Here is a 19031-nt window from a genome sequence, read left to right on the forward strand (position 1 = left end):
TTTACGATTCCTTAAAAATTTTTGCTAATGGGTTTGCAATTTCATGTGCCAGTTCCTTTAATATTCTTGGATGAAGATTATCTAGACCCCCCGATTTAGTCCCATTAAGCTGTTCGAGTTTGGCTTCTACCTCGGATGTGGTAATATCTTCCTCCATATCCTCATTCCCATTTGTCATCCTACCATTATCCCTAAGCTCCTCATTAGCCTCATTAAAGACTGAGGCAAAGTATTTGTTTAGATATTGGGCCATGCCTAGATTATCCTTAACCTCCACTCCATCCTCAGTGTTTAACGGTCCCACTTCTTCTTTCTTTGTTTTCTTCTTATTTATATGGCTGTAGAACCTTTTACTATTGGTTTTTAATTCCCTTTGCAAGGTCCAACTCTACATGGCTTTTGGCCTTCCTCACTTTATCCCTACATGTTCTGACCTCAATAAGATAGCTTTCCTTGCTGATCCTTTCCATCTTCCACTCCTTGTAGGCTTTCTGCTTTTTCTTAATCACCTCTCTGAGATGCTTGCTCATCCAGCTTGGTCTATAACTCCTGCCTATGATTTTTTTCCCCTTTCTTGGGATGCAGGCTTCTGATAGTTTCTGCAACTTTGACTTGAAGTTTCCAGGCCTCCTCCACCTTTAGATCCACAAGTTCTTCATATACTGCCATACGCGCCGACTCCATGAGCACTCCCGGAAAAAAACCAGCAACAGCTGTTTGGCGGCGCCCCCGATTTGCTGATTGATGGCTAGGGGAGGGGCTTGGGGTAGGGCAGAGAGCAGCAAGCAGGCTGGGGACTGGGGAGGGGGCAGAGCAGGGGCAGGAAGAGGTGGAACAAGTGGCGGGGCCTCAGAGGAGGGAGTGGAGTGGGGGCCAGAGCGGGGCTGGAGCACTCCCGGGGAAAAGAAAAACTCAGCGCCGATGTATACTGCTGCTTGGGTGAGACCTATCCTTGGAAGGTGAAATATCCTTCCAGTCTAGAGTCATCTGTTTTGCCATCATCAGCTTTGTATGGAACCATATTTTTTGGCTAGAACAAACATTTATGATGGGTGAGATGTTTGACAGGAAGCATGGTGCCTGGACAACTTGGAGCTGTGTCCCCAGCATGCTCGTGATCTCTCCCAGAACTCTGCTCTTTCGAGGGCTGAAGCACATATAAAATTGTCCAGTTTGTGGTTAGGGTCAGTATATCGCCGTGGAGCCTGGTTGTAACCTGTATATTTTTGAACACAAGTGTCACGTATGAACATCTGCAGACATTGCAGCTTTAGGTTTGCACCTCGTTGCTTTAAATATTATCCCATAATCTTTTCCACTGCGTCTTGTGTGTATTTCGCATTTTCCCCCCCCCAAGGAAATGACTTGCACTGTGAATAACCGGTTCTTCCCTCCCTGTTTGTTCCCAGGGTTCTGGCTGGTGTGGACTATCATCATCATACTAAGCTGCTGTTGCGTTTGCCATCATCGGCGTGCCAAACACCGCCTCCAGGCACAGCAGCGGCAACACGAGATTAACCTGATTGCTTACCGAGAAGCCCACAACTACTCAGCCCTGCCATTTTATTTCCGTATGTACTTCCTACAGATCTTCCTAGATGCAAGAGGGAGCAGGCTGGCTTTTGAAAGAGTAAAGACCAAAGAATTCGCCATGTCGGGTGGAGGTGGGGAGAAGCTGCTGGGGCAGAGGGAGAGGTTGGGGGCTGCTGCTGCCTAACGTGTGGCTTGTGGAGAGGAGGTGGTACATTCTAGGTGCCTGGAACATGTGGCCCTGCTGACTCTGGAAGCAGAACTGTGCCAGCAACAGGGCATTTTTCTGCTCCTGGGTTACCTGTACCTTTTCCTGGAGCCATGGAGAGGTTTTTAAAAGCCCATATTCAGGAGAGCTTGGAGCGATTTTTCTTTGATACGCCTGCTATGTAACCCGTTTTTGCAGCTGGTTTGACTGAGGTAAAGAAAGTGGCTTGACAGAGGTTGGTCACCCAGGGGCCGGGTGGGAATGGTGACTCAGCTGGGACCCTCCTGGTTCCCAATCCTATACTCTGCCTACTAGACCATGCTAGATTTCCAGTGAGTTAACAGATTCATTGGTACTGCCTCTGGGGGAGCTATATTGGCAGAAAGAGGAGAGAGTGCAGTTGCCCTGGTGTATTATGATATAAGGACATTTCACTTGAAGTTATACTTTTTAAAGAGTGTTTTGATCAGTTGCTTAATTCAGTCCACTTTAGCCTGTTTTGCCTGCTTAGGAAAATATTTAATTGATTTGTAGGTCCATTATAAGCACAAATATAATGTTCCCCTCATCACTCGTGGTGATAGGGTTTCACTCTGGCCACACCACAAATACTGAATCCAATGTTAAAACAAAATGTGGACACATCTCTTAATTTTCTTGTAATTGCTGCCTCCTTCAGGGGTGAAATCTTTGATTTTTTTTTTGTTTTTGGAAATGTAAACACCAGTGATTATAGAACCCCAGCCTAGAAATCTCTGAAGTCACCTAATCAATTTCCTGCAACCAATACAGGATTATTCTCTGGTGTAATTTATAGTGCTGTGTCCAGGGTGGTCTAGTAGCTAAGCGTGGGACTGGGAGTCAGGAGATCTGGATTTTATTCCCAGCTCTGTACGGACTCCCTCTGACCTTGATCTAGTCACGTTGTCTCTCTGTGCCTCAGTTTCCCCTTCTCTAAAATGTGATAATTACAGCCTCACGTAGGGGATGATGCTAACTCATTATTGCTTGGTTTAGAATCCAGGGGTTCTCAAACTTCGTTGCACCACGACCCCCTTCTGACAACAAAAATTATTACACGATCCCAGGAGGGGGGACCAAAGCCTGAGCTCGCCTGATCCCCACCGTCCTGGGGGACAGGAGGGGGGCAAAACCCAAGTCACACTGCCCCAGGCTGAGGGGCCAAAGCCGAAGCCCAAGGGCTTCAGTCCCAGGCAGCAGGGCCTGTAACCTGAGCCCCGCCACCCAGGGCTAAAACCCTCGGGATTTGGCCCTGGGAGGTGGGGCTTTGGCCCCAGCCAGCCCTGGCGACCCTATTAAAATGGGGTTGTGACCCACTTTGAGGTCCTGACCCACAGTTTGAGAACTGCTGGTTTAGAAGCTGCTAGAGATGGGCAAAGTATCATAAATTACGTGAATGACATTGATCTATTTTAAATAACAAATTTCATGAAATTGCACATGAAATAACTTCTACCTCCCCCATTTTAGGATTTTTGCCAAATTATTTACTACCTCCCTATGAGGAAGTGGTGAACCGACCTCCAACCCCTCCCCCACCATATAGTGCCTTACATCAGCAGTGTGTCCCGGCAGGCAGCAGTAGCACAATCCCGGATACTCCAAGAAGCCTCCAGCCAGCACAGACAAGCTCTCCTCCACCACCAGGTGGTAATAACAACAGCACTGACAGCACTGGGTCCCTCAGTGTCCGGGACCCTGAATCCTCCATGACACTGGTTGAACGAACTGTCACCAAAATGCAGGCTACCGAGCCAGGCAGCTCCAGCACCGGAGCTGAGTTGGAGGAGATGGCCGATCCTGTGTCCTTCCCGGATAAGGATTCCGAGTGCAAGGAGGAACTGCTTAAAGATTACAGCTGTGAAAGCTTAGACCATAACAGCGCTATTCCCGATGCCAAGGACAAGACTCCTGGCAGGCACCGCCGTTTCACTGGCGACTCAGGCATCGAAGTCTGCGTCTGCAACCGGGGCCACCATGACGACGACCTTAAGGAGCTTGATGGGCTCATCGACGATACTTTGGATGGGCCCCTGGACTTCTGTGACAGCTGCAGTGGCCGCCTCCATGGGGATGAGGAAGAAGGGCTTTTCAGTGCCTCCGAAGAGCAGCACCGTGAACATAACCACCACCATCTGCCTCGGCAGCCGGTGTGTGTCCTCCTGAACACCATAAACGAGCAGGACTCTCCAAACTCTCATACTAATCACTCTCCCAGCTAAAGTGGCTGAGTCATAAGGGAGAGTCTGTAAAAGGATTAAGAACAACTTTTAAAAAGGTCACGCAACCTTTTTCCACACACCCCCCCCCCCAGATGTAATTTTGGGAAGATCCCCAAAAGCACTGCTTGGGAGGGCGGGCAACTGCTCCTGTTTTTTTAAAATCACATCGTCCTCGTACACATAGTAGGGACTTTGGTTTCAAAAGGAGACCTTTGTAAAATGGAACTTTCCTAATGATGATTTTGGTGATGGATTATTATTGTTTGGTTGGTTTTAGTTTTCCAAAACCTGCTTTATCTTGCAAGTCACGAAGCTCAGCAAGTCTAACCCTGTGAGGATCAGAAATGCAGTATGGCTCCCCCCTCCAGGTGTCTTCCCAGAAGCGCACAGCTTCTGATAGCACCGGCAGTCAGCAGCCCGAGCGTTCTGGTTTGATTAGTGCTCTTGAGGGGAGTAGAGCTAATCCACATTTCCCCGAATCGAGAAATCACGACATCAGAACAGCGCTGTAATCTCTGGTGCTTCAGTAACAGATAGGGGTGTAGGAGATTTCCCCACTTGAAGCTGGTAACTGAAGGACCAGTTTCTTCCAGATGGAATATTAGTCTATAGCACGCAAGTTGCAAAAAGGGTTGCAGATTTTGCCTTTACATACTTTATATATTTTTTTTTAAGGCAAATATATTCCTTTAATCAATGCCTCTCAGAGCACAGCTATGAGTTCGAATCCAGGCAGCGGGGCTGCCTTTCCAAGTACTGTGGTCTCTCTACGTGACATTCAACTTGTGTGCTGCCAAAGGGTTGGCCTTTTTTTTTTTTCTTTTTGTCCCCTTAGGGCAGCACTTTAGTTAAGATGACAAAATGAAAACCAGGGCTGTCTTTGGCCAGTGTGCCTTCAAGTTTCAGTGATGCATGTTGAACAAATGGAGGCACAAGCTCCGTCCGTTGCAAAAGGATTACTTCCAGCGGAGATCTGTGCAGTATTCTTTTTTTAAATCCAAAAGTTTGGTGCGATTCTAATGCTGACCACTTACAAGAAATGAATGTCTAGGGTTTTTCCTTTTTCTTTTTTTTTTTTGGGAAGGTGGCAAATGGCTACTGTATAATGTCTGAGCGTGTATGTGTGTGACTGCAATACATGCATGCATGTCCTACTGCTAATATGAAACCTGCTGTAAGACTGCAAGAAAATTTACTGTAGCTTTGCTTTAATAAACAGTAGAGTTTTTGTTAGTATAACCTGAAGGGAAAAAAAAACAAACCCCTGAAACTAACATTCCCTGGAGCGTTCCTGTGGAAGAGGGCAGGAGTCAATCTATATATGAAGTGTGCTTGGGTTTCCCTCTGGCTTTCCTTTACTTATGGTCGTCTCGAACATGACTGTTATGGAGGGAAATTGAAACCTTGACGCAGGCATTCAGATTTGATTGATCGAAACCAAAATCAGTTTTCAGTAACGTGGAAACCAAATATAATGCCTTTTCTGATAACTTGCACGTGTGTCATTTTGTGAACGGAGAACAAAAATCTGTGTTTACATTTGATTTGACATACACAATGTTCTGCTTGTAACACATGTGGATTGTCTCATTTAAATACTTTGCCTCTCTACAGAAGATAGCGCATTTTAGTATGTGCTTCTTCGTCTGTAACGGGCAACTTTTTTTTAAAGGGCAGCTATTTCTCTCCCCTCCCCCACAAACAGCCTTACATCAAGCAGTTCACTGCAACTAGAATTGCAATTTCTACATTAGGATGCATTGAAACAGTCTTTCATTGAGATTCATCAAAGCCCGTTCCATGCTATGGTGTGTGCATGTGGTTTAAAAAATACTCCATGGCACGTTAATTGTTCTGACTGGCTCTTTGTATAGTATGACCAGACTTACTGTAGCTCACACAAGTAGGGAACTGATCATTTGCTGGAAGCCTAGGAATTCTCTTCCTCACCCTTCCCCCATGGAGAATTGTCACCAGCTGCTGTGCTCATTGAGCATTTCTTCCCTTTGAGGAGAGAACTAAAATCTGTCATCTACAGAATTGACCTGCAAATTGTTAAACTCTCTTCCTCACATATTTCAAGGAAGCTTAAAAAGCATTTAACAACTTTCAGAAAGCAGGATTTTAATGATAAGAATCCTATACCTCCACCTTCTCCTCCCTGAACATTTCCTCCCTACATCCCACATGTTGAATCTGGCCTCGCAGACATTTAGGAGAAAAGCTCTCCTTGTTAGTGTGGTCAGAAGGCCACCGGTGTGGTGCTCTGCTCTGTTCAATGTTGATAACAGTAGGCTGCGTGCGTGTGTTCCCTCTGTGTGCTGCCCCGGCTCTGCAGATCACTGGCACAGCAGACCCCGAGAGAATCCCCAGTGACCACAGACTCCGATAAGGTACGAAGGCACCCAGCCAGGTTTATTGTCAAACAAAACACAGTCTCTAGCTTCCCGGATCAGATGTCTACAGTTCTGCTAGTACATATGTGCTCCCTGACAATGGACCGGCTCAGTCAGTCGCGGGACTGTCCACTGCCGCCTAGGCCAGACAAAGACACCGCCCCAGGGGTGCATTCACAAGTTACACAACACTCCTGACCTATTGAGGTGCAACCCTTCTACGTAGCAAGGTACAACCCTTCTACGCAGTAAGATGCCGCCTCTCACCTTGTACATGTTGGTTCGAACAAAACTCTATCCATCATATTACCCTTTTGACCCTGTCTTTAGGATGGGTCAGCCTGTTCCTTGTTATCTGTGTGGAATGTGCAAGTATGTGAATGTTCTGATATCTAGTGTCCAGTACCTTTTAGGTATGTCTCTTTTTGCAGCATCAGCCCTTTCCTTGCCAGCTTCTGTGAGCAGAGCCTGCCTCTGGCTCACAGCTTAACTTTGTTTTATGTTAGCAAAGTCTTGACCATTATTTTAGTTCAGGCCTCATACCGGGCCTCTGATATAAGGGTTTCTGTTCCAGGGCTTCATCTTACTACAGTTAGTTTGCAACACTCCTGCCTTTTCAGTTTAAGGGTAAGGAAGCTCCCACTTCAGTTCTCTCAATCTTCAAGATCATCTCCAGCAAAAAAGGAAAATGAGGTGATAGTCCTGACATTTCTAAGGTGAGAAACAAGGACTTTTGTTGTGCTTGAAAAACCCTTTCAGGCTGCTTTTGTAGATCATAAAGAAGCAAAAAGGGCACAAACTACTTTTTTTGGGTTTTTTTCCAAACCATCTTTACCCTTGTGGTAGAAAGATCCTGTGACCAGGGTCTCAGATGGGCTCAGGGAAAATCACTAGCGTAAACTTGGCCAGGTGTAACGGAACAAAAAGAGGTTCATTTGGCTGCCACCCCATTCACACAGGGCACCACCTGCCACAGTCTTACCCAACCGCAGCAAGCAAGGCGCTGGTAGCAAACAACAGTCCCGCATCAGGCCTACCTCTCCTCAGAGAGGCTCTGACAGTCAGCAGGTTCTCAGGAAATTCCTGGCTCCAGCCAGGCCCCTCACACAGAGTAGGGGCCGGGGGTCTGCTCTCCCTCCTAGCCAGCCCTAAGTGAGCTGTGCTCTCCCCTTTTAACCCCTCCCTCCAAGCCTGACACCTGCTGCAGGGGTTGTGGGGTGGGACTGAGGGAGCCCACAGCAGTTCGTTAACCCTTTCCTGGCCAGTGTGGGGTGTCTCGTTCCTCACACCCTCCCCCTTAAGATGGTACCATCAGCTCTCCCTACCTGCCTTGGAAGAATATGCAGGCAGTTGGGGAGGCCTTTCCCACCTTATGTTGTTTCTTAACTGAGTACAGCTGGATGGGTACTTGTCTTTCATGGCAGTTAGCCGTCATAGGGGGGTTGTCATCTTAGATCAGGGTGAATGGGTTTCGAAGATGTAATATCAGAGTGTATCCATGGCCCACTTCATCACCAGGCCTTCCTTCTCAGTGATGGAGTATGCCATCTCTTGGGGATTCAGCTTCCAGTTAACGTATAGGAGGGGATATCCAAACTGTTAGACGACCGATTTCCTACCCATCCATGTGTCAGCAAGGCTATTTCAGAAGCTTCTGACCAGCAGCCCTTCCTAGGCCCTTCCATCATGCCCATGATGGGGGGCTGCTGTGGTGGAGAATCCATGCACAAAGCAGAGATAGGACCCCAGAGTCCCAGGAACTGTTGTACCGGTTTTGTGGTGGAAGCGGGTCAAGCTTTCAAGGTCTGCACTTGATTGACAAGGGGCTGGACCTGGCCCTTCCCCAACGTGTACCCCAGGTAGGTGGTTTTCTCCTTCCCTATTTTGTCCTTAGCTGGGTTTGCCATCAACCCAGTGTCTTCTAGGTACCTGAGGGTGGCCACCACGTTATTTAAGAGGATCTCCCCACCATGGCAATAAATGACCACATCATCCAAATAAACTATGGTGTATTGGGCCTGTGGCCGGAGGACCCAGTCCATCAGCTGCTGAATGGTTGCAGGTGCTCTGTGGGGGCCACACCGCATGACCTGGCATTGATAGAGCCCATACAGAGCAGAGAAGCCAGTCTTCTCATGGGATCTGGGTGCAAGAAGCATCTGCCAGTGTGGTGATGTAATTGGCTTCACCCTACCACTCTAGCAGGTTGTCCACTCTGGGCGTGGGAGAAACTGATGCAGAACTGGGAGGTGCCATCTAGTTTGACGGCCAACATTCCAGGACTTCTCCACTCGCGATGGGACTCCTCGGTAACTCCCAGTTCCAGCATGGCTTGGAGCTCCTGTTTAACAACTTCCCCTGGCTCCTTTGCAGGAAGATGGGGTGTGTCTACCTCTGTGACCTGCTCGGTTTCGATAGCGTGATAGGTTAAGTGGGTTTGCCCTAATTCAGGTGAAAAAGAAGGGAATGAGTCTGCTGCACTTGGACTTTCTGTGCTGGCGGAAGGTTCTCCCCTATGTGTATAGGCTATGCTGCCTGGGCTCCTAACTCTAGCAGATAAGGGTCTATGAACAAGGCTATTGGGCATCCCAAGGTTTCTTGGGCATTCTTTTCAGTGTCTGGTATAAGCACTCCACAGGACTATCCATTTAAGGGTGGTACAAGTCGGTCTGGATGGTTTTAATCTTTAACAGGCTACATAACTCCTTCATCAACTGTGACATTAAGTTGGTCCCCGGGTCAGTGAAGATCTCCCAGCTCACCCCTACCCTGGCAAAGACCTTTATCAGGTTGGTCGCGATGGTCTTAGCCTTCCTAGAGCGTATTGGGATTGCTTCCAGGCACCTCATGGAATAATACAGCGTCACCAGCGTGGTGCCATATGGCACTGTTCTCCGGGGGCCCAACCAAGTCCATCCCTGCGTATTCAAAGGGAGAGGGACTAGAGGAGCTTTTGAAACTCCTTTTAGGAGCAACTAGCTGATGCTCGGGGCAAGAGCCACAGACCTCACTGATCTCCTTACAGATCCTGAGCCAGAAGAAATGGACTGTGCCTCTGAGCAGGATTTTCTCCTGGCCTAAGTGTCCTGCCAATCGTAAGACATCCTGATGCTATAGCTGCAGTACTGTGAGCTGTGTTCATACTTCCCCCACCTGGTTGTCCTTCTCTGGACAGTAAAGCCACTCAGCTCAGATTCTGAACCACAGGAATCGACTGGTTTGATTAGGGGTTGGAGGGGAATTTGTCACCTCTCCATTCACAATGGCTAACTGATTCAGTGTCTCATCTCTCCATTATCCTCCTGCAAAGTCAGAACAGCACATTAAAATGTTTGATCCTTGAAGGGGGCACCCTTGGCTCCCCACCTGCTTGGGAGTCTGAGGGGGCCTCTTGTTGTCTGGAACTCCCCTCTGCAGGTTCTGCCTCTTCACCTACCAGGTTCCTGGCCCCCGTCTGCTGAGGCAGCCTGGGTCATAGTACCAGAAGGCTCTCCAAATCTCTTCCATACCATCCCAGAGTACTCCCAGTCCTGAACTAGAATAACTGGGTAAGCGAGGCTAGCCCTACTACAGGGGTCCCTGTACATTCCTGTAGGGTCAGTTGGACTGCATACTTGAGTGGAGTTTTGCATTCCCCTGAATGTAATTCTGTAGTCTCTTCCGGGGCCTCTGGCCTCTACTGAGTGGTCCAGGAGAAGAATTTGGCCACACCCTGAGCAGACCAGTTCTATGGCCTCAGCCCATTTATTTGGATGGGGATGGTGACTTTGGCCCAAACCAGCTCGTTTCTGGCTTTCTGCCATCCACACCTGCCGGCAGCTGCACTCCAGGTACGAGCAGTATCTGCACAGGCGCCTGGGTGCTCGCCTGAGAAGCAGACCATTGGCCCTTGGCAGACACTGATGGGAGTGGCGCTCTCTTCTGGCCCTGCCACCTGCAGATGTAGCACCTCACTGTGGAGCTGCCCATTCTCGGGCAGGGACAGAGCATGGTTTGGAGAGTCAAATCAGGAGAGCTGCTCTGTGTTCATGATGAGAGCAGCCTGCAGCCATCAACTCCATTTCCTTCTCACGCTTCCCCATCACCGTCCGTTTCCTGCCTTCTAGTTTCTCTCTCAGCTCATCTGGGGAGAAGCCGCTGAAGTCCATGGGGAGCCGGTACTTCTGCCCCTGGGAGCAAGGTTCCTCCCTGCACCCTCAGCAAGGGGCTCGCTGTCTGCCTTGGCTTCCTCCTCCCCTCAGCTTCCCTGGAGAGAAGGGGACAAGCCTGTAGACGAGGTAGTTGCATGTCCCCAACTAGCTGATCCAAGACACTATGGGAAGTCGGCCCCAGGCGGCTGCTTGTGGCCTCAGAGCCTCAAGGAGCCAGATCTGGGTGGTGGCCACAGGCTGATTGGGAGCATCCTCACCAGGTGCCCAGGGCAGCTTGTCAGTAGTTGCTGGGGCTGCCTCGGCCCGTCTCACTCGCTGGGTCACGGTGGACTCTCCCTTGCACGGGGATAGGTTGCGGCCCGTGTTCTCCACCCCATGGGACCAGGGTCGCTCCTGAGCTCAGGACAAACCGCTACCATGACTAACCAAGCCAAAAGGGGGTTATTGGCTGTTGCCCCCTTCATGCAGGGCCTCTCCCTGCTGCAGTTTTACCCCACAGCAGCAAACAAGACGCCGGTAACAAACAGGTCCCGCATAAGGCCTCCCTCACCTCAGGGAGGCTGTGACAGGCAGCAGGCTCTCCGAATGCTAGCCGGAGCTCTGCTCTCCTTCCCAGCCAGCCCCACCCGAGCCGTGCTCTCCCCCTTTAACCCCTTCCTCCGAGCCTGACAGGGGTCATGGGTAGCTGGCTGAACCCACTGCAGCTCGTTAACCCTGTGCGGTTTGGATACCCCCTTGCAGTTCCACTGAGTGTGAGCAGTGGAGTGGTCAACCATGGTCTTTATCCCAGAATTTTAGACTAGCTTTTATATTTCCTGAGCAAAGACAGTATGGTGCTGAGGGTGGTACCAGGATCTCTGGCATTTAAGGGCATAGCCAGGCTCAGTGAGACATACCAGCTCTATAATTTTTCATCGTTCGATATCTTTCTATAGGTTTTTTTCCCCCTAAAAGCTATCACAATGGGCTTTCACTTGATCTTAATTTGCAAAATATTGCGCTCTGGCTCCAGAAAATGATCCTAGGGTAGCGCTGCAGGTGGAGAGCAAACAAACCAAACATAGACCCTCTGGTCCTTTCTGTGACACTCAGAGCAGTAAAGATAAATTTAAGGTTTGCTCAATACAAGGCATGAAGAAAGTGTGGGAGGGTGGGGTGGATACATCGGTAGAATATAGACAGTGAGTTAATATGTCTGGCTTGTGATTGTGTTTCAAACAATTTATGCAGACAACACGCTTCAGGTGCTAGTGATAGTAATGTTAAAATAGACACACGCACACACTGCCTATTTCTGGTATTAAAAATATTTATAGCAGGATCTGTTCACTCGCTATTGAACTTCAGTTGCCTGTGGGGTAAACCCCAGTAACTTTTCAACAGTACTCGGCAATCCACAGCATCCATCGCTTTAGGACAGGAAGAGAAGAGCCGTTTGAAGCTGCAGGAGAATTTAGCTAGGCAGAAGGTAACTGGAGCGATCAGAACTTAGCCACCCTGATATGCACGGCCTGGAAAGTGGAATTGCTATATCATGGTCTGAAGTGTCAGCCCTGTTCATTTGCTGGGCATTTTTGACTTTAGTAGAACATCAATGGTCACACACAAACTCATCGTAAGGCTGTTTTGTAATTGCTCATAATGTGGTTACAGGATTATTACATGTTATTTTACACTTTTTATGCATGTGAGAGAGAGAGAGAGAACACAACACAAAAAATTCAGGAATTGAAACTCTATCCCAGCAGATGAACTTAAACCTAAATCCAGAGAGTATTTTTGATCCAAATCCAGAATTTCCTAAAACATCATCTGTCTTACTTTGTGCTTCTGCTCCTCCGTCCACCACCACTTCGGATCTGCAATCTGTTCCTCTGTCTCTGCTGAGTTCAGGGCACACCCTCATGTGAAATGCTCTACATTTAGTGACTAGCTGACTGTTCCTTGGCTTGGAAAGGAAGGTGAGAGGCCCAGGTCTACACTACAGGCCTTACAGCGGCACAGCTCTAAGGTTTCCCGTTCAGGTGCTCTATGCTGGTGGGAGAGCACACCCCTGACCAACAGAAGTCTAGTGTAGACATAGCCTGAGTGTTTGGTGCTTTAGTAGATCATGTCTGCCTAATTCAAGGGCTGGGCCAGGGTGAAGGGGAGGGGTATTTCAGCTCTTATCAGCTTCTCAAGTAATACCGTAGAAGCTTGCTAGGAAACCCGAGAAACTGGATCATTGTTATGACCAAGGCGAGATTAGCAGACGGCGCTAAATTTGTTAGCAAGTGGAGTCTGGAGCAGCCAGCCATAACCTGCCTTGAACTCTCATTCTGGATCAGGAGCCAAGAGACTGCTGGATCTCTGTACCAATGACCTTGGGAGCGTCACTAATCTGCCTACTTTCTAAATGTTTCAAGATTTTAAAAGGGCACAAGAGCTTCTGTCTCTTTCTCTCTGTCGCACGTACTTGGTGAGCAAGTTTTGCCGGTGGGCCAAGCTAATTTGAGGGCAGAACACCAGCCTGAGGGATAGTTCCGTCTGCTTTTTATGCCTACACCAAGGCCAGCAAAATGGGGAAACTCTAAGATGTGATTGCAAGAAACTAGCACTTCTCTCTCTCTGGTGCGGTTCAACCCCCCCCCCCCCCATCTCCTCCTCCTCCTCCTTTAGGTTCACAGAATGATGGAATCCCTATAACCCTCATTGTCATGCTTCCCATCAGGCTCTGATTCAGTTTGCCTTGATCCCATCTCTCCTGCTCCAAGGCGTGTGGCTTGACATTGGAAATGAAACCTGTTGCAAAGTCCTTCCCCAACCTGCCACCAGTGCCCCACCCACCCACACCCCCGGCGAGCCGGAACACAGGGAGGTTAGTCATTTCCACCTGGGATGAAGCACTAGGGTAAAGCCACCGTCCTTCACAAGCTGCAAATGGGGCTGAAGTGATTGTACACCAGCTACCCATCCCCCTTCAGCTTGGTGGGTGGGTCCTGCAAAGAGGGCCAGTGTAGCCAAGAAAGGGATGGTGGTGTCTGGGAAGGGGCCTCAGACAGGATTCCCAGGGGGTGGCCTGATTTGTGGTCTCCTTCATCTACCTAGAGAGCCCTTGGAGGGGGCTAAACCTCCCCCCCCCCCCATACACACACCCAATGGGGAAACTGAGGCAGCTCAGTAGCAATACTACGTGTCCTCTAAAGTTAATCTTTGCTTTGGCAAATGGGACTGTAAGAGGAGGAGGGATTGCCCAGACCTGACATGTGGGGGGCATGTGGGGTCACACATCCCTCCTGCTCCCATATTTGCTGCTTGGCTTGTACTGAGCAGGCCCAGTAACACTGCTGAAGCCAGCTGCCCTCACTCTGCCCCTCCCCCCACCAACTATCGGCAGGCGCTGGTCGTATCTGGGATCACCCCCTCATGGCTGGAGTGTCTGGGGCAAGCCAACCCCGATTACGTAAAGGGTTACACATGCGAGAGGAGCTGTTTCCCTCGGAAGAGCAGCAGGTGGCTGCAGCGAAGGGATGCTCCAAAAACAGAAACCTGAGAAGCTGGCTTGAAGCAGCAGCTCGAGGGAGCAAGTCTGGCTCCTGTAGAGACATTGAGCTGTGACCCAGCTCTGTGAAATAGGGGAGAGAGACACTGACCTGGGGTTGGGGCCCTGGAAGACCAGTGTGCACGTGAGGACTGAATCAATTCGACCCCAGGTGGGGAATTTTCTTTGGGCTGAGTTTGTTTACAGAGCCTGGAAGAAGGGGCAAGCAGGCCAGGGGTGGATGCTCGGGTAGCGACCACCCCATATTACAGGGCTCACTATGGGTCTTTCTCACATTCTGGGGCAAACTGGGGCAGCGGCAACCCCGCTGAAGCCAGCGCAATGGCCGGGCGTGTGGAATTAATGACGCAGCATTTCTTGTTTGATTTGTTTTTGATCAGAGAACAGCTGTGTTCCGAGGGTTGGGGCTGGCTCGGTTCATCTGGCCGGCTGCCCGGAGCGGAGGGGCCTGCAGGTATTTGAAAGTTATCACCCACCCTGTCTAGCAAGTGCTCTGTCTGCTGCAGGAAAATAGCTCTCTGCTCTTTCTTACCCGTCCCCAGTGAGTGTTGTGTAACCTTGTGTCCAACAGGACTAAAAAGAGAGAGGAAATGAACGCCAAAGGAATGTCTGCAGCAGGGAAAGGCTGGCAAGGACGGAGCCATAACCTTCTGGTGCATGTTGAAGACCTTTTGCTGGGTGTTGAGTCAAAGTTGGAGCCGCAGGGCTAGAAACTGAGAGATCTTAACTATTTTTTTAGCTGACCTTTTGGATCAACTGTATGTAAGGTGAGCGCCTCTGGAGGTGGCCTAGTCCTGTTGGGAACCCTTTCCCTATGGAGGTCCTTTCAGTCCCCCTAGGGCAGTACTGCTGACAGCGAGCTTAGCTGGACACTCATTGAAAAGCGCTCTGCTGGGGCCAAGGTGAAAATACCGAAATCATTAACTGGTTCTCTGCCCATGCCACATTTGGAATGAATGTATGGGCCAGGACTGGGCAGAGCAAACAGAAACCACTCATCCCATCCTTGGGGCTGGACTGGGATCCGCCGAAGGGCCCGCTCCAACTGATGTCAAGGGCAAAACTCATTTGAGTCAATAGCACTTCACCCACACGGTGTATGAAAGGCTCTCCCCTGAGTCAGGAGATATAGGCTGTAACTCTGGGTCTGTCACAGACTTGCAATGCGACAGGTTGAGGGTTCCCACCTCCATAAAATGGAAAATGGTACTTTCCCATCTTCATAAAGCACGCCACGGTCTTTCCCCCGCAAGGAGGGTATATTAATTCACATTGTCATTAGCTTAGTACCATAGCACCTTTGTATTCTTTAATTGTAGCTTCCAAAATGTTCAGAGGTTCCATGGCTTTATCTGCCTTTTGGGAATTCACAAAGCACTCAACCGTGAGGGGCCTTGGTCTCTTCTAAAGCTGCAGAAGTTCAAGAATATTTAGAATCCTCTAAATGCAGAAAATAACACCGTCAGCACATTGCATTAGCTTGCTGGGTTCTTGACTGATCCGTTGCTTCTCCTTCATAGAGCAGCCATTCTGAGTTGTAATTACATTTTGTTCCAATCAATTTACTTTCCTAGTGTCGCACTGAATTCCGTTTAATAAACCACATCTTGCTGCAAGCGCTGCGTTGGCATCTGAGCTACACTGAGCCATTGTTCATGCTGCCATCCTCAGCTAAGGTATAAGTAAGGTGGTTACTGTACTAGTCACTGGAGAAAATTCAGCTTTCTCTGGGGCTTATGAAATGCGTTAATTTAGGGGGTTTTGCAACCTTACGATTTGACAGTCCAAATAAACTTGGCAAATGTAAAAGTGAAGGGTCTTGCAGTTTTGCTAACTTGGCCAGATTGCACTTTCTGTGTTGGGGGCAGTGTACATTGAACATGATGCTCGGTACCAAGTGATGAGTGCTCTCTGAATACCTCCCTGGGAGGAATCTATATTAAACACAGTATGCTGTATACAGGAAGAAAACATGGCAGAATTAACATTGCTGTAGGAGTCTTAACCTTTGCATTTCCTTTAACTGTGCAACCTTAGTATTACGTGAACAGAGGTGTTTGCATTTAGTTTCCTAGGTTTTCTGCAGGAAAAAGGAGGGGGATGAGAAGAGAGAGCACACCCACGCACTTGTGAGGCACTGGTACTTTTCTAGAAAGTATTGCACTATAGTGCCTCTACAGTACAGCCTCCTTTAACTCCAGCATTAGTTAACGTTCATTTCAAGGAGAGCAGGCTTCAAAGGCACTCACGCTATTAACAAGAAGTGCATTGGTACCTGGACAGAGCCGATCTGGGGCTTGCTACCAGCTTGGACATGGAAACCAGGGGACAGATCTTGGGTCTTTCCTCCCATCCATGGAAGAGGGAGCCCTTCTCATACCTACAACCGCACTCTCCAGGTAAGGGTGCAGCTGGAGGACTTGTTTGCTAGACACCTCGTCCAGATTTCTTGAGCCCTGGCAGTCTCTGTGCAGCAGGGGACTCTGGGTAATTTGAAATGAGTGTGTCACAGAAGATCCCAGGTGAAAAGTACACACTCTTGGGGGAGGAGGAGAGACTAAGGGGGATACAGGTCTGGAGCAGGAGGAGCTAAGTGAAGATTAAAGGCCAACTTTTAGGTACATTGAAAGTTGTGTTTGAGAGGAAGGTTGGCCTTGTGCTTAAGGCACAGTGAGTAGGAAGACCTCGGTTCAATTCCTGCTCCTGCCATAGGCATCTTGTGTGACCTTAAGCAAGTTACTTTCTGCATCTGTACAATAGGGACAGTACTTCCCTTCCTCCCTGCAAGTCAGTTAGTGAAGTGCTCAGGTACTCTGATGACCAGCACCATTGGAAAGCCTCTAAATAAATAAGCTCTGTATTTAGAATATCAGGGTTGGAAGGGACCAGCGAGTCCAGCCCCCTGCCTTCACTAGCAGGACCAAGTACTGATTTTTGCCCCAGATCCCTAAGTGGCCCCCTCAAGGATTGAAGTCACAACCCTGCATTTAGTAGGCCAATGCGCAAACCACTGAGCTATCCCTCCCCCCATGGCCCAAATCCATCCTTTGGGTCATCAGAACAGCCATACTGAGTCAGGCCAGTGGTCCATCTAGCCCGGTGTCCTGCCTTCCAACAGTGTCCTGCCTGCGCCAGATGCTTCAGGAGGAATGAACGGAACAGGGCAACTTTCAAGTCATCCATCCCCTGTCGTCCAGTCCCAGCTTTGGCAGTCAGAGGCCTAGGGACACCCAGAGCATGGGGTTGCGTCCCTGACCATCTTGGCTAATAGCCGTTAATGGACCAAGCCACCATGAACTTTCTAATTCTTTTTTTTTTGAACCTAGTTATACTTTAGGCCTTCGCAACATCCCCTGGCAACAAGTTCCACAGTACTTGCTTATGTTTGTTTTAAACCGGCGGCCTATTAATTTCATTGGGTGACCCCTGGTTCTTATGTTATGTGAAGGAGTAAATAACACTTCCCCATTCACTTTCTCCACACCATTCATGATTTTATAGACCTCTATCATATCGCCCCTACATCATCACTTTTCTAAACTGAACAGTCCCAGTCTTTTTAATCCCTCCTCATATGGAAGCTTCTCCATACCCCTGATCATTTTTGTTGCCCTCTGTACTTTTTCCAATTTTAATAAATCTTTTTTGAGATGGGGCAACCATATCTGCATGCAGTATTCAAGGTGTGGCCGTAACATGGATTTATATAATGGCAATGTGATATTTTCTGTCTTATCTACCTTTTCCTAATGGCTCCTAGCGGTTCTGTTAGCTTTTTTGATTGCTGCTGTGCATTGAGCAGATGTTGAGAACTATCCATGATGACTCCAAGATCTTTCTTGAGTGGTAACAGCTAATTTAAACCCCCTCATTTTATATAGATAGTTGGGATTATGTTTTCCAATGTACATTACTTTGCACTTATCAATACTGAATTTCATCTGCCATTTTGTTGCCCAGTCACCCAGTTTTGATCCCTCTTCGCAGTCAGCTTTGGACTATCTTGAGTAATTTTCTATCCTCTGCAAACTTTGTGACCTCACTGTTTACCCCTTTTACCAGCTCATTTATGAATATGTTGAACAGCACTGGTCCCATACAGCTCCTTGGGGGACACCATAATTTACCTCTTTCCACTGTGAAAACTGACCATTTATTCCTACCCTTTGTTTCCTGTCTTTTAACCAGTTACTGATCCATGAGAGGACCTTCCCTCCTCTACCCCATGACTGCCTACTTTGCTTAAGAGCCTTCGGTAAAGGACCATGTCAAAGGCTTTCTGAAAGTCCCAAGTGCACTATATCCAGTGGATCAGCCTGGTCCATGTTTGTTGACCTCCTCAAAGAATTCTAATGGATTGGTGAGGCATGATTTCCCTTTACAAAAGCCATGTTGACTCTTCCCCGGCATATTGTGTTCATCTGTGTGTGTGAGAATTCTGTTCTTTACTAGTTTCAGCCAGTTTGCCTGGTACTGAAGTTAGGTTCACTGGCCTGTAATTGCCAGGATCGCCTCTGAAACCTTTTTAAAAAATCAGTGTCACATTAGTCGCCTAGTACCGAGGCTGATTTAAGCGATTCGTTACATGCCACTCTTAGTAATTCTGTAATTTCATATTTGAGTTCCTTCAGAACTCTTGGGTGAATACCATCTTGTCCTAGTGACTTATTACTGCTTAATTTATCAATTTGTTCCAACACCACCTCTACTACCACCTCAGTCTGGGACAGTTCCTCAGATTTGTCACCTAAAAAGAATGTCTCAGGTGTGGGAATCTTGACATCATCTGCAGTGAAGACCGATGCAAAGAATTCATTTAGAGTCTCCGCAACAGTCTTGTCTTCCTTGAGTGCTCCTTTAGCACCTCAATTGTCCAGGGGCCCCACTGATTGTTTGGCAGGCGTCCTGCTTCTGATTAACTTAAAAAAAAATGTTGCTGTTTTTTGTGTTGTTTGCTGGTTG

At 48.5% G+C, this 19031-nt stretch overlaps 2 protein-coding genes across 3 annotated transcripts in view; one reads left to right on the forward strand and one right to left on the reverse strand.

The window, feature by feature from the left end:
* The window catches only part of WBP1L (WW domain binding protein 1 like), a 68158-nt gene extending 62920 nt beyond the window's left edge, over window positions 1–5238 (forward strand). For both annotated transcript variants that reach the window (XM_026651149.1, XM_024213637.1), the window contains exons 3-4: window positions 1410–1571; window positions 3230–5238. In XM_026651149.1, the coding sequence (XP_026506934.1) occupies window positions 1410–1571; window positions 3230–3981 (914 nt within the window). In that variant the 3' untranslated portion in view covers window positions 3982–5238. The remainder of the gene's footprint in view (window positions 1–1409; window positions 1572–3229) is intronic.
* A 2929-nt stretch (window positions 5239–8167) lies between these two features.
* LOC112123423 (steroid 17-alpha-hydroxylase/17,20 lyase) overlaps window positions 8168–19031 on the reverse strand; it is a 40424-nt gene continuing 29560 nt past the window's right edge. Inside the window, exons 7-8 of the mRNA XM_029911362.1 lie at window positions 8572–8819; window positions 8168–8467 (exon numbers count right to left, since the gene is read on the reverse strand). Coding sequence (XP_029767222.1) covers window positions 8168–8467; window positions 8572–8819 — 548 coding nt within the window. The remainder of the gene's footprint in view (window positions 8468–8571; window positions 8820–19031) is intronic.

This window comes from Terrapene carolina, unplaced genomic scaffold, assembly GCF_002925995.2.
Source record: "Terrapene carolina triunguis isolate 2854851 unplaced genomic scaffold, T_m_triunguis-2.0 Scaffold95, whole genome shotgun sequence".
Taxonomy (NCBI): Eukaryota; Metazoa; Chordata; order Testudines; family Emydidae; genus Terrapene; species Terrapene triunguis.